This window comes from Aphelocoma coerulescens, chromosome 2 (genome assembly GCF_041296385.1).
Source record: "Aphelocoma coerulescens isolate FSJ_1873_10779 chromosome 2, UR_Acoe_1.0, whole genome shotgun sequence".
NCBI lineage: Eukaryota > Metazoa > Chordata > Aves > Passeriformes > Corvidae > Aphelocoma > Aphelocoma coerulescens.
In genome coordinates, this window is record NC_091015.1 from 23836137 (window position 1) to 23848351 (window position 12215).

The 12215-nt window shown below is 41.3% G+C and overlaps 1 protein-coding gene across 1 annotated transcript; it reads left to right on the plus strand.

Annotated features, from left to right (window-relative positions):
• The first annotated feature begins 2592 nt into the window (after positions 1–2592).
• GATAD1 (GATA zinc finger domain containing 1) lies at positions 2593–7372 on the plus strand. Its single transcript, XM_069006816.1, has 5 exons — positions 2593–2893; positions 3005–3130; positions 3443–3502; positions 4606–4789; positions 5525–7372. Exons 1-5 carry the CDS (start codon positions 2693–2695, stop codon positions 5713–5715), a joined length of 762 nt encoding a protein of 253 aa, XP_068862917.1. The 5' UTR covers positions 2593–2692; the 3' UTR covers positions 5716–7372.
• Positions 7373–12215: the final 4843 nt, after the last annotated feature.

Consider the following 12215-nt stretch of genomic DNA (forward strand, 5'->3'; position numbering starts at 1 on the left):
ACGGAGAATCAGGAAACTGAAGAGGATGCTCAGAATTTAGGATCGACATAGTAAGGCTTGGGAGCCTCCAGAGAGAGGGGTACTTTGAGAAGTCCTAAGCCCCATCTCTCCTACCCATAACTACCAGGTATTCAGCAACTCTCAAATCAGAACATTTCAGCTATTGCCTAGCTGAGATAAAAGACATGCTAGGTTTAATTTTTGACAAAACATCCTAACCACTGTTGCTTGTGTCACCTTGCAGGTGAGGTAGGGGGTGATCAGGCAGCACTGACAGCAATCCCTGCCTCTCTCTGGTCTTACACAAGGCCAACAGAATAATCATACCAAGAACACTGTAATCTCAAGGTGTTGTTTTACTGTGGTTCCATTGAAATGACAGTCAGAACCACACTTGTCAAGAAATACTGACCTAAAACTCCTTCTGACAACATAAAAATGGTTGTCTAAAACATTTTTGAATTATCTTGGAGTATCACCTCAGATTATGTTTCTTAAAGCTTGAGTTCATTGATTTTATTATTCAAGATATTTTTAAATATTTTTTATTTTTTATATTCAAGTTTTTTAATCAAGTTATTATTTAAAAACAGAAATAATAATCACAGTGGGTAAATTATCAACAATATACAATAGCATATTTAATTAAGAGTATACACATATATATAAACCACACACATTCTACATTTGTGACAGAAAAGACCCTGCACATGGTTTCAGAAAGACCAAGGGGTTAGAAGCCCAGGAGTTGGGAAGATAGTAAAACTGGAATTGAAAAAAAACAACTATTACTAATTTTATTTGCAAAATAAAAACCTTCACAAAGTGTTAGATGCTTATCTGTACAGAAATGGACATTGTCACTCATTTCTAGCCTGTTTCTACGCAGACTAGTGATGCTATGCCAATGTGATGGCAGTGAGAGGGCCCCAGCAGTGGAGGACTGCTGAGGTGGGCAGTTGGGAACAAAAACAGGCAGAAGCTGCAAAAAAAAGTGGTGGGAAGAGCTTAAGGGCTCTGAGAGATCACTGATCTGAAAGACGCAACTATAGAGAGATGCATTAAAGAAACAGAAAACAAAACAATTGCACCTGTATAAAGAGCTTGAAAAGGTATGAAGGTAAAATAGGATTTAAATCAAAATTGAGGAATAAATTTGGCACCTGAGACAACAAAGTCAAAGCTGGTGTGAAAGAGGCATGCAAAAGGTTAAACATCGCAGGCACACCCTGCATCCACTGCACACTGCATGAGGAGAGCATCTGTTAATAGATCCCTGCAAACTATGGTTATTTGTGTCCACTGAGAACAAGACAAAAATCAATTTCATTTGCACCAAGGAAGGTTTAAATAAACCCTAAGGATGGCAATTGAGTATGGGAACTAAGAGACCGCAAATCCTCAAGCATGAGTGGGCATTTCTTTCGTAACATGAGACTTGAGAAACATCTACGTGGGATGGCCCAGGGCCATGTGAGTGGCACTAGGTGAGGAACCGCTGTTAGATCCATGACTCCTACATTTGGCTCTCAAAGCTTCACAAAAGCACGTGTTCATTTCCTGGACTTTTAAACTATTTGATACATGACTGAGGTGCCAGGCAAGAGAGGCAGTTCATAGAATCATAGAGTGGTTTGTTGAAGGGCATATTGAAGATTATCCAGTTCCAACTACCCATGTCATGGGCAGGATCACATTCCCTTAGACCAGGTTGTTCAGAGCCCCACCCAACCTGACCTTGTACAGTTCCAGGGATGGGGCATCCACAACTTCTCTGGGCAGCCCATTCCAGTGCCTCACCACCTTCAAAGTAGAGGACTTTTTCCAAATATCTAATCTAAATGAAGGCCAAAACTGGCATATGTTGAGGGTAAGATCCACCAACACTTTCTCCTGAATCAGGACAATCATTGCAGTCCATCTCCTGTCCTCTGATTTTCTGCTGAGCGTGAAGAGTGACAGCTGTAAATCCTTGGATGACAGCACCTGGCATTCCCTGCAGACAGGAATGGAACCGGAGGCAGCTTCTGCTGCATCGAATAACAGAATGTTAAGGGTTGGAAGCTACCTTAAAGATCATCTAGTCCCAACCCCCATACCATTACCAGGGACACCTCCCATCAGACCAGGTAGCTCAAGGCCTTATCCAGCACGGTTTTGAACACTGCCAGGGATGGGGCATCCACGGCCTCCCTGGGCAATCTGTTTCAGTATCTCACCACATTCACAGTAGAGAACTTCTTCCTAATATCTAATTTAAATTTTCCACCTTTCATTTTGCACCCATTCCCCCCTGTCCTGTCACTGCTCTTCCTGACGAAGAGTCCCTCTCTGGCTTCCCTGTAGGGCCCCTTCAGATACTGGAAGGTGCTGAGAGGTCTCCACTCACCCTTCTCTTCTCGGGGCTGAACAGCCCCACCTGCACCCGTCGGGCCTCCCCGCTGACTAACAGGACACCGCTCTCTGTGCCACGGCTCCGAGGCGAGAGCAGCGCCCTGCGAGGGCCGGGACAGATTTGTCTCCGGGGCCGGGGCACGGCCGCCGCCAGCAGAGGGCAGGGCCGGCCCCGCTGCTCCCGGCCCCGCCGCAGCCACATCCGCCGCCGCCGGGAAGGGGCCGGCGCCGGGGCCGCTGTGGGCGCCGCGCTCCCGCCGCTCGCTGTCGGGCCCGCGGGCCCCGCGCCGGGCTCAGGATGCCGCTGGGGCTGAAGCCCACCTGCAGCGTGTGCCGCAGCACGTCCTCCTCCATGTGGAAGAAGGGCGGGCAGGGCGAGATCCTGTGCAACAACTGCACGGCCCGCTCGGCGCCGCCGCCCCCCGCCGCCTTCGCCACCACCTCGGCCGCCGCCCAGCACAGCAACAACGGCGGCGGCGGCGGCGGCGGCGGGAAGCAGGTGAGGAGGCCGAGGGTGAGAGGCTGATGGAGCCGCCGGGGCCGGGCGGGGCTGGGCGGGGCCGCGGTGCTCGGGCCGTCCCCCGTGTGTTCATCCCGCCGTTCCCCACAGAGCAAGCAGGAGATCCACCGCCGCTCCGCGCGGCTCAGGAACACCAAGTACAAGTCTGCGCCCGCCGCGGAGAAGAAGGTTTCCACGAAGGGCAAGGGCAGGCGGCACATCTTCAAGCTAAAAAACGTAAGGCGGCGCCTGGCAGAGCGCGGGGCGCGGGTGGGCCGGGAGCCTGTGCCGGGCTAGGGCGGACACGGGGCCCGCGGGAGGAGTGGAAAGAGAAACCGGTCGTGGGAGGTCAGCACTCGCTTCTCCGCACAAAATCCTGGGGATGAAGACGTTAGCTCTGATGTTTTGAACTTTAAACTAGAAATGTGTGCTAGTTTTCTTAGAAGATAATGTGTCTGCACGTTGTCTAAAAGGGAAAACAATTTCTGGAACTTCATGGTTGATTTGCTTTAATGCTCTTGATTTTTTATTTCTGTGTTCTTTTCTTAGCCCATCAAGGCTCCTGAGTCCGTATCCACTATAATTACTGCAGAATCAATCTTTTATAAGGTATGGTTTATGCAAATCTGTTTGCAAAAATTATTATCCTGTTTCTGTTTCCAATTTCAAGAACTATCATGGACAGTGAAAGCACTAGGGATATAGTCACAGAAACTGTTCTTCCTTGCCGAATGGTTGTGTAGGACTTTGGTTTGCCGTAATTATTGCCGTTAAGTCTTGCAAGGTAGTTTACCTAAGTAGTTTAAATAGTTATCATTGTCCCAGTTGTTCTCTTCCAAGAGAAAATGCATCTTTTTTTTTTTTTTTAATTATTGCAGTCAGCATTTTTAAACTTAACTTGCACTGCACAGAGGTCAAGCAAAAGTGACTGGAGATGAGTATTTAGATTTGTGTGATGTTTCCTGCCTTAGGCACAGAACATATTGCCCGTAGAGGGGGTGGGTTGCAGTGCCTCAGCGTCTCCGCTGGCTCCCATTTCAGAACTGGTGCAAGCAGGCTCAGACACCATGGGAACAAGATCTGTTGGCATTTTCAGTGAAGCAGGAGGGAACCTTCTCACATTCATGCTTGAGAGCAGCTTTACCAGCATGCTAAGGTGTTAGTGTTTTAAAGTTCTGAAATTTGCTTTGTTTCCCAGCAGTATAAGCAAACAAAATGGTTTTTTCCCCCTCTTCCCCCCAAAAAAATGTCCGGATGGGCACTGGGAGACTGCACAGCCAGTGGTGGGCTGAGATTCCGTATACTCTCCAGGGACTTAATGCTTCGTGTCTGGCATCCTAGATGAATCTCTTGTTTGCTGTTGACCAGTTCAGAAAGGAATTACTGTCTTGTGTGTATGTTTTGTATCAGAAATTCCTAAGAATTATGTCAAAAATTTGGTTTAACCTCCTTATGCAAAATGTTGCTACTTTGATACTTTGCAGTGTTGTTGTGAACAGGATTGTTCAGGGTTTTTTGTGTTCTTTTTCTCTTTTTTAAAAACAAACACCTTTCTTTTTTATGCCACCATGCTTTTGCATGTGGCTGAATTGCAGCTGCCTTTCAAGACTGGTATAATTTAGGGTACTGATACTTAAGATACGAATCAGAACGTGAAGTGAAGCTGACAAAATCAGGTTGTTTGATTTCAGTGTCATTTGTATGTCTTCTAGGGTGTATACTATCAAATTGGAGATGTTGTTTCAGTGGTTGATGAGCAGGATGGAAGAACATACTACGCTCAGATCCGTGGGTTTATTCAGGACCAATACTGTGAAAAGAGTGCTGCACTAACCTGGCTCATTCCTACACAAGCCAGCCCCAAAGACTGTTTTGACCCAGCATCCTATATCATAGGTAATCTGTAGGCCTTCACTTAGTACAACTACTTATATGTGCCTACACTAATGCAGAGTTGTATTTTTTAAATGAACATTTTAGCTTGTCAAGGTGTTTTATGCAAGTTCCACATTTTAGACCCTAATTCTGTAAACATTTCATTTACTATAATAACACTTTTTATTTATCTTGTGTATATAATATGATTACCACTATTGCAGTGTGTGATTATCTTGTGCTGTGATTATCTGAGTGTTTGTGGGGACAATTACAGATGTGCAGCTTTAAAGATCAAATTATTGCTCTATAGATAGGTTTAAACCATAGTAACTTTGGTTCTGATATACTAGTCCAAGTTATTTCTTTTAAAGTGACCTGAATTACCTGATCTTTGTCCTGGGTATTCAAAATACATAGCAAGCACTGGCATAGAGACTGTTCTGCTACTGATGATAAAATTAGTAAGTCCTTCTGACAGGCAGGACACAAACAGGATATATTTAAAATATATTAACTACACTACTTCACTCAAATACCAGAATGCTTCAAATGGGGTGGGGGGAAAAAGATCAGCCCAGCAAAATTGAAGGTAGAGGTTTCTTGCCTATACATGATGCTACCTTCCTAGGAAAGCCATTGATTGAAAAGATAAATTCTCTAAGGGAATGTTGGCTGTTGTGGCAAATTTTTATGCAACTTACTTAATTTTTGTGCCTTTAAGTTTTGTCTTTGAAGATTTATTTTTTTTCCTAGGACCAGAAGAAGATCTCCCAAGGAAGATGGAGTATTTAGAATTTGTTTGTCATGCACCTTCAGAATATTTCAAATCTCGATCATCTCCCTTCCCAACCGTTCCTACAAGGCCAGAGAAGGGCTATATATGGACTCATGTGGGACCTACTCCTGCAATCTCCATTAAAGAAACTGTAGCCAATAATTTATAATTTTTTTAGGAATACTTTGGACTAGTTATTTTGGGTGTATCCTCCAGTTTGTAAACCCCATACAGGAAGTTTTAAAAATTATAAAATGTTCTGGTTTACTTTACAGATTGTGGTATTTATTTATTATAGATACATCAGATCTTTGAAGTGGAAGTTTTCATTCCAGTTGATGCATCATTTCAGTGCTCTGTTCTTCTGACATTATTGCTCATCTTGGGACAAAACCACAAGTTGCATGTCATCTTTGACTTCTGAAAGTTGCCTTTAGTGTTCATTCTTAGTTCTTAAGTTATTTTCCAGAAGAGGAGCTTAAAAGACATAATCATTCAGCACTTTTTATAACTGTTTAATTTAGTTAACTGTGACTGCCATTTTTATTTCCTTGTTAAATAATTTAAGACTAACTTCACCTAAACAGTAAAATGATCAGTGATGTAATTAACAGTTTTCTGTTACTTGGAGAGGAGTGTTCTACCTGGATTTCTTCAGACTAAAACCTCATCCACAAGGAGGGACTCTTAACAGTCACCTTTTAAGGGAATTTTGTTCATCTGAATCTGAAATGTGGGCCTATGTGTGTAGCTTTATGTTAAACTTTACTTATATAAGGGCATAAATTTCCTGGACAATTGGATGCAAATTTAAAAACTAATGTTATTTATCATCCTGACATCCTCATGCAGAAATATATCTGCATTTCTTGAGCAAGCCAACACTGACATATGATTTGAGTTTCACATTGTTAATGTTTGTTAGCTTGGTCTCTTAAAATTGATTTAAAATTGTTTTTTCAGTCTTCGCAATTAATGATGGTAAGAAAAAAAATGGTCAAGCAATTCATATGAAAAAAAAGTTTGGTAAGGGAAATAAAAACTAATTTTATGTATTGACAGTCTCAACATAACAAGGAAAATGTTTAAATAGCAGAACAGGAGAAATGCTACGTACTAAAATACCAGTAAAGTTTTTTGCCCTAAACCTTTTACAAGCCAGTCAGCTCCAAACACTATGAGATGTGCTTGTATGGCCTGAATTCCAAGGGCTTAGTGATTCCTGCTGCCTGTGAAGGATAAGAGCTGTAAGCAGCCTTAAATTTAAATGGACTGATCTTTTCCAGTTTTTTTTTTCTTTGTGTGAACATACATGACCATAGCACCCAGAAGCCCCAAATCACCTTTGAGGTATCATATGAAAGCATAGAAAAGTTGCACTAGGCTTATGTTCTAACTTTATGAAAGGTTGTGATTTAAGGTGTAACATATTTGAAAGTCTCAGGTATTGACAACTTTTAAATACAGTGGGACCTGTGAGGGCAAGAACCAGATCTTTTTGTTTCGGCCTGCAGCCTCTGTTCTGCCCTCTTCAAATACAAGGAAGAACAATCAGCCTTAGGGAGTAGATGCTAAAGTTAAGGGATACTGTCAATAATTCAAAATGCTCAGAAATTAGCAGTAGATTGCTAATCCAGAGTTAAATCTTAATCCTCAGTTGCTTACAAAGATGAGATGTGTGCCCATGTTCAGTGTGTTGCAGTACCCAAGGTGACCTCACTTCTCTCCATTCTCTCCTTTCAATTCCTCTGGATTTTTTTTTTCTGATTTCTTTATTAACCATTACAAGAAAATAAAAATAACAAGTCTTATGTTTACAGTAACCAGCGTGACTCCCTTGACTCAAATGTTTTCCTTCCTTTCTCTGCAGTCCACATGGTTTTCACTGGGGATCACAGTAGAGTCCCTGTGCTGCCTCGTCATAATCCATGGACCTCTCCTCTACTGTGGGCTGTTTCACCTTATCTGAATTATCAAGGTTGGAAAAGACCTTTATGGTCATTGAGGCCAATGAAGCTTAGCTGCTTTCCTTGTCAAATCCTCATAGGAGTAAGAAGGAAAACAATGCTTACACTGTTTTGCTTTTTTGAGTTCCTACAAGTTACACCAAATGAAAAGTACTTGCTTGCCATTTGCCTTATTTGTCAATAAATTGTAATATAAAAGGGACAATTCATTTTTCATCAGAATACACCTTTTTAACATTTTGTGATGCTGGTGATTCAAGTATTATACTTCCAGCTACCATCTAAACAGACAAAAAATATCTTTTTCAGAGAGCTATCGAACAACTTCCCTTAGTAAACACTTAAATATTTTTATTTTAGTTTTTATTATACTGGGAAATACTAAAAATAATTCAAATGAGCAAGAATTCTGATTGTAAGATCTCAAAAGAGAGTGGATCTGCAGGCAATGACTGCTACTAAAGTGTTATAACTTTATTTATAGGTATTTGAATGGTTGCACTGTCCTGTTTTTCTTGTGTTCAGAACATTGCCCAGTAACACAGGGAAAATGACTGACTCTCCAGACAGCTTCTTATGGATGGACATAGCTGAAGAATGGAACCTCTGAGAAAAATGTCTCTGAAAATTCCTCATCTCTCTCATATAAGGAAAATGGACAAAAGGAGGACCTGCAACATGGACTCAACAGCAGAAGAGATACCAGAGGATCCCATGGGGACAGGCTTTGATGCCCTGCAGCTGAGGGAGCTGAGCCAACCCATTTCTGTCTTCTACCTTGGTAATCCCCCATGCCAAAATGTAGGTAGGTTTCATACTTGCATCACTGGATTGTGAGTGGATACACTACTACTGAATTTATGGCCTTGTGTTAAGCTTCAGAGTTTTGTGGCCAGCCAACAGTCATTTTCATTAAGGCATTTTAGTTCTAAAGATGGAGCAGGTAGCCAAGAGCTAAAAGGCACAGAGCATATATAACATACTGAGTAGCACATAGACATGTGGCCTATGCCCTGAGGCACACATTGCAGGACATTTGTGGGAGAAGTAGCCCTTAACTTTCACCTGAACTTTACCAAAACAATACGTGCTGGAGAAGGGTTTACACTGGGGCAATGGCTTTGTCGGGAGCAGAATACGTTCTGGGAAAATGTGATGTGAACACAATGGATAAATAAGTGTGTGGCTCCTTGGTCTCCTTCTAAAATGAGGCTGGGGTTCCTCTCTTGCTGCTGTGCTGTGCTACATGACAATCATCTGAGTCATCCTGGCAGTCTGGATTCACACAAGCCCCAGGATTAGGCCCTTACAGTGTGGTATCCAAGCCAGTCCAATAGCTTTGCTTTCATGTAATGCAGCCTTCAACTTTAATATTATACAAAAAGCAAAGAGTGCATTTATTGTAGTTGGTGTTACATTGTATATTATGATTAATAAAGGCCTTAAAAGGTCTTACAGAACTGAGAACAGAAATATTAATAGGTGTAGTATTGAAGTTTCAACTGCTTTTTACAGTTACTGAATTAAAAAGACAAAAAAAATATAATTTTATTCTATTTTCACACAGAGAGAATTGGTACATCTATTAGATAGGAGACTACATACCTCCAAAATTATGGAAGATGAGCTTTATATTCCCTAGCAGAAATACTTTTACAATAGTTAATAGTTGTTAATAGTTCCTCTTGTGTGCTCCCCACTACAGAATCTTGTGGTTGTTGACAACAGAATTTTGTATTTGGCAGTTGTTCCACCCACACGGTCACGCTTACCTTCAGGAAGATTGCATTATTTTTTTCTTAGCCCTTCTCGTTGGTGATTTGTTATTCTTGAATTTGGCTTACAGCTTCAGTGAGGTTATTTTTTTTTCTAGTTTGGTGGCTTCAATCACAGCATCTCCAGGTGGTTCATGCATCTTTATGAAATGCTTAAGTGCTTCAACATCTGTTTAATGAAACAGAAGTAATATTGGAATCTAGTTTTGATAGGAAGGTTGTTTTAACCTGAAAATGTCAAGATTATCCTGTGCAGGGCATTTAGAACAGCAAACACAGGCATCTGCTTACATATGGCAGTTTGGGCTCCTGCAAAATCTTCTGAACTCCTTCATTTAGGGAGAACAGAGCAGGAGTGTTGCTCTTTTCTGATGAAGCAGTCTAGGGGCAAAGTTGCTTTCAGTAGTTCCATCAGTGTCCATGGCCATTGTGTCCACGGCCATTGTGTCCACTTCTTTGCTGAAAATCATCACACCTCTCTGCCTTTGTCAGTGTAGAGCACCCTGTTGTAAACTGGCTCTGTCAACTGATCCAGGTTCAGAACACACACACGATATTTTTTCTGTTAACACAAATCTTCCTCTAGGGGACTTCAGTAGGAATGTTTGTTTTTGTCTTCAGATGGTCAAACCCTTGATACCTTTTCCGTGTACATAGTATCTTACACGACCGATGTTCCCTTTCTTTCCTATTAGGTTACTTTTGTATAAAATCACATTGTGAGGCTGCATGTGGCAGTGAATCTGAATTATGTAAGCAGAATTTGGGAACCTGTTCTCTCCCAAGTCGAGACTTCAGTAGGCCATTAAGAATTAAAGCAAAGAGTAACCTGTCCTTTCAATCTGTGTGCCCTTCTCAAGTGTCTATTTCCCAAATTGTGGGAATCTACATACAGAGTTTTCCAGTTACCTCTCCTCGAGTTTCTCAGAGCATTCTTGGGGCTCTTTTTCTTAACTGTATCATAACAGACCACTGCTAGGCAAGGTAAAAGATTTGTCTCTTATTCATGAGAAGTTGATTGGAAACTGTGGAGGAAATTGAAGTTGCTTCAGCAATTATTGTTGGCCAAAACAAAACCAAAAGCAACCACTTTATGCCTGCAGAGTTTGCAGAGCCTGACTATGGCTTAATGGCTCCCTTGGTAAGTGGAAATGGTATGTTGAAACTTAGCATATCCATATAAGGCTATACATAGAAACAAATACTGTGTTTCAATGACATGTGACAATGACAGGGACACATTGCAATGTACTTCCTTGGTAGGCTTTCTGGTCAAGCTTAACCCAGCAGCCCCTGAATAAATTGAAACCATCAGAAAAGAAACATCTACCTCGGCTTTTAGTGACCAACAATATTTTTGACACAAAGGTCAAAGGCAGAAAAAAGTAAAAATATCTCTTCCAGAAAATTACTGGAAAAGTCAGTGCAAGGTCTGGGAAAAATCAGTTTAAAAAATCTCTTAACAATTTGGTTTTACCTATTCAGATTCCTGCCATAAAGGAGTGGCATGTGTGATAGGCTGTTTGTTTCTGACTTCCCCTGCCATGTGAAATATCTTTGAGTATTAATGGGTGCTGCGAGTAAGACCTTCACAAACAGGGAACTTTCAGTGTATTGCCTTTGATTCCAGCTACAGGAAGAAAATACCTGAAAAAAGATAACATTAAAAAAAGATGACATCACAAACAGCTATTCCACAGCCCTCCTTGCACAAGAGTATATTTAGTGTATGTGACCTCTGACATATCCTAAGCTGAAAATGGGGGCTGAGGCATTATTTGTTTTTCACAGAATCAGCTGCTGGGGGATGACAGTTTCTCGATTGCTTTTCTAGCCTCGTTCCTCCGGCTATTTCTGATATTACATGTAGCCAAAGAACCAGTCTATAATATCATTAATGGGAACATTTTCAGCTCTAGAAAGCTGAAAAACACATGGAGATCTCTAAAGAGTTAATTTGGTCTGTGATCCATCCTGACAGCCACAGGGGCAGCTGTGGGATTCAAGCTGCCTCCCTCTGCTAGGCTCAGATGGGGAGGGTCTGAATGCGCACGCTCCCACTGTCTGACAAAGGCACAGATGGTGTCTAAACACAGGCACCACCAGCAGTTAGATAATTAGGACAACTTCAATACAGCTAAGAAAAAATATTATGCACATATCTGTGTGTATCCAAAAAACCTGCTTTTTTATGTCACTTTGAAACTGAGCTTTGTAAGTGGACCTTCCTTGTAACAATACACTCTGTCCATTGTTAAACCTTGTTTTCCATCTTGGAAGAGGACTCAAGAAGTCTGTCTTGCTTCATGTTTTGAAACATCACTACCATCCATCATCACCACATCTTTGGTAAAATGTTTTACTGTTTTGCCTGTGCTGCCACTATTGGATCTTTCACAAACAGCTGTGAGTGTGTTTATAATTTTTCATCAAGTGTGCAGATCATGAATACTGAGACAATAAAATCAGGAAATATTTTAGCCTGAAATACTAGCCAGCACTATTTTGTGGACATTCACAAAACCAAACATTTCCACAGGGAAGAAAAGCAGTTTAAAGTACAGAGAAAAATGTGGAAAAAAATTGGATATGACAAGCAATAATGTCCTTGGTTATGCAGTCCCAATCAGAATAGAATCACTGATCATGCTACGTGTTTTGAACTAATGAAGTTTGCTAAACTCTGGAAAAATTACATTTTGAAATTTTTTGTTTGTTGACATTTTCTTGTTAGCTGCAACTAAGAAGATCCCTCATTAAAATCACATTACGCATGTTTCTTTAATTATCTAAGTAGGTTGTTACAGTAGCATATTCTCTCAGGTCAGAACAATATCTTGTTTACAAAACTTTGAATTCCATTACAATTTACAGAGAAAAAAGCTTGGTCTTGAAAAACAGGTTAAGAACTGTTCTTCATAAAATAC

Coding starts and splice junctions, on each gene's coding strand:
- GATAD1 (XM_069006816.1), top strand. CDS start 2,693: ATGCCGCTGGGGCTGAAGCCCACCTGCAGCGTGTGCCGCAGCACGTCC. Junction 3,131..3,442: donor ACATCTTCAAGCTAAAAAAC/GTAAGGCGGCGC, acceptor TTCTTTTCTTAG/CCCATCAAGGCTCCTGAGTC. Junction 3,503..4,605: donor CAGAATCAATCTTTTATAAG/GTATGGTTTATG, acceptor TATGTCTTCTAG/GGTGTATACTATCAAATTGG.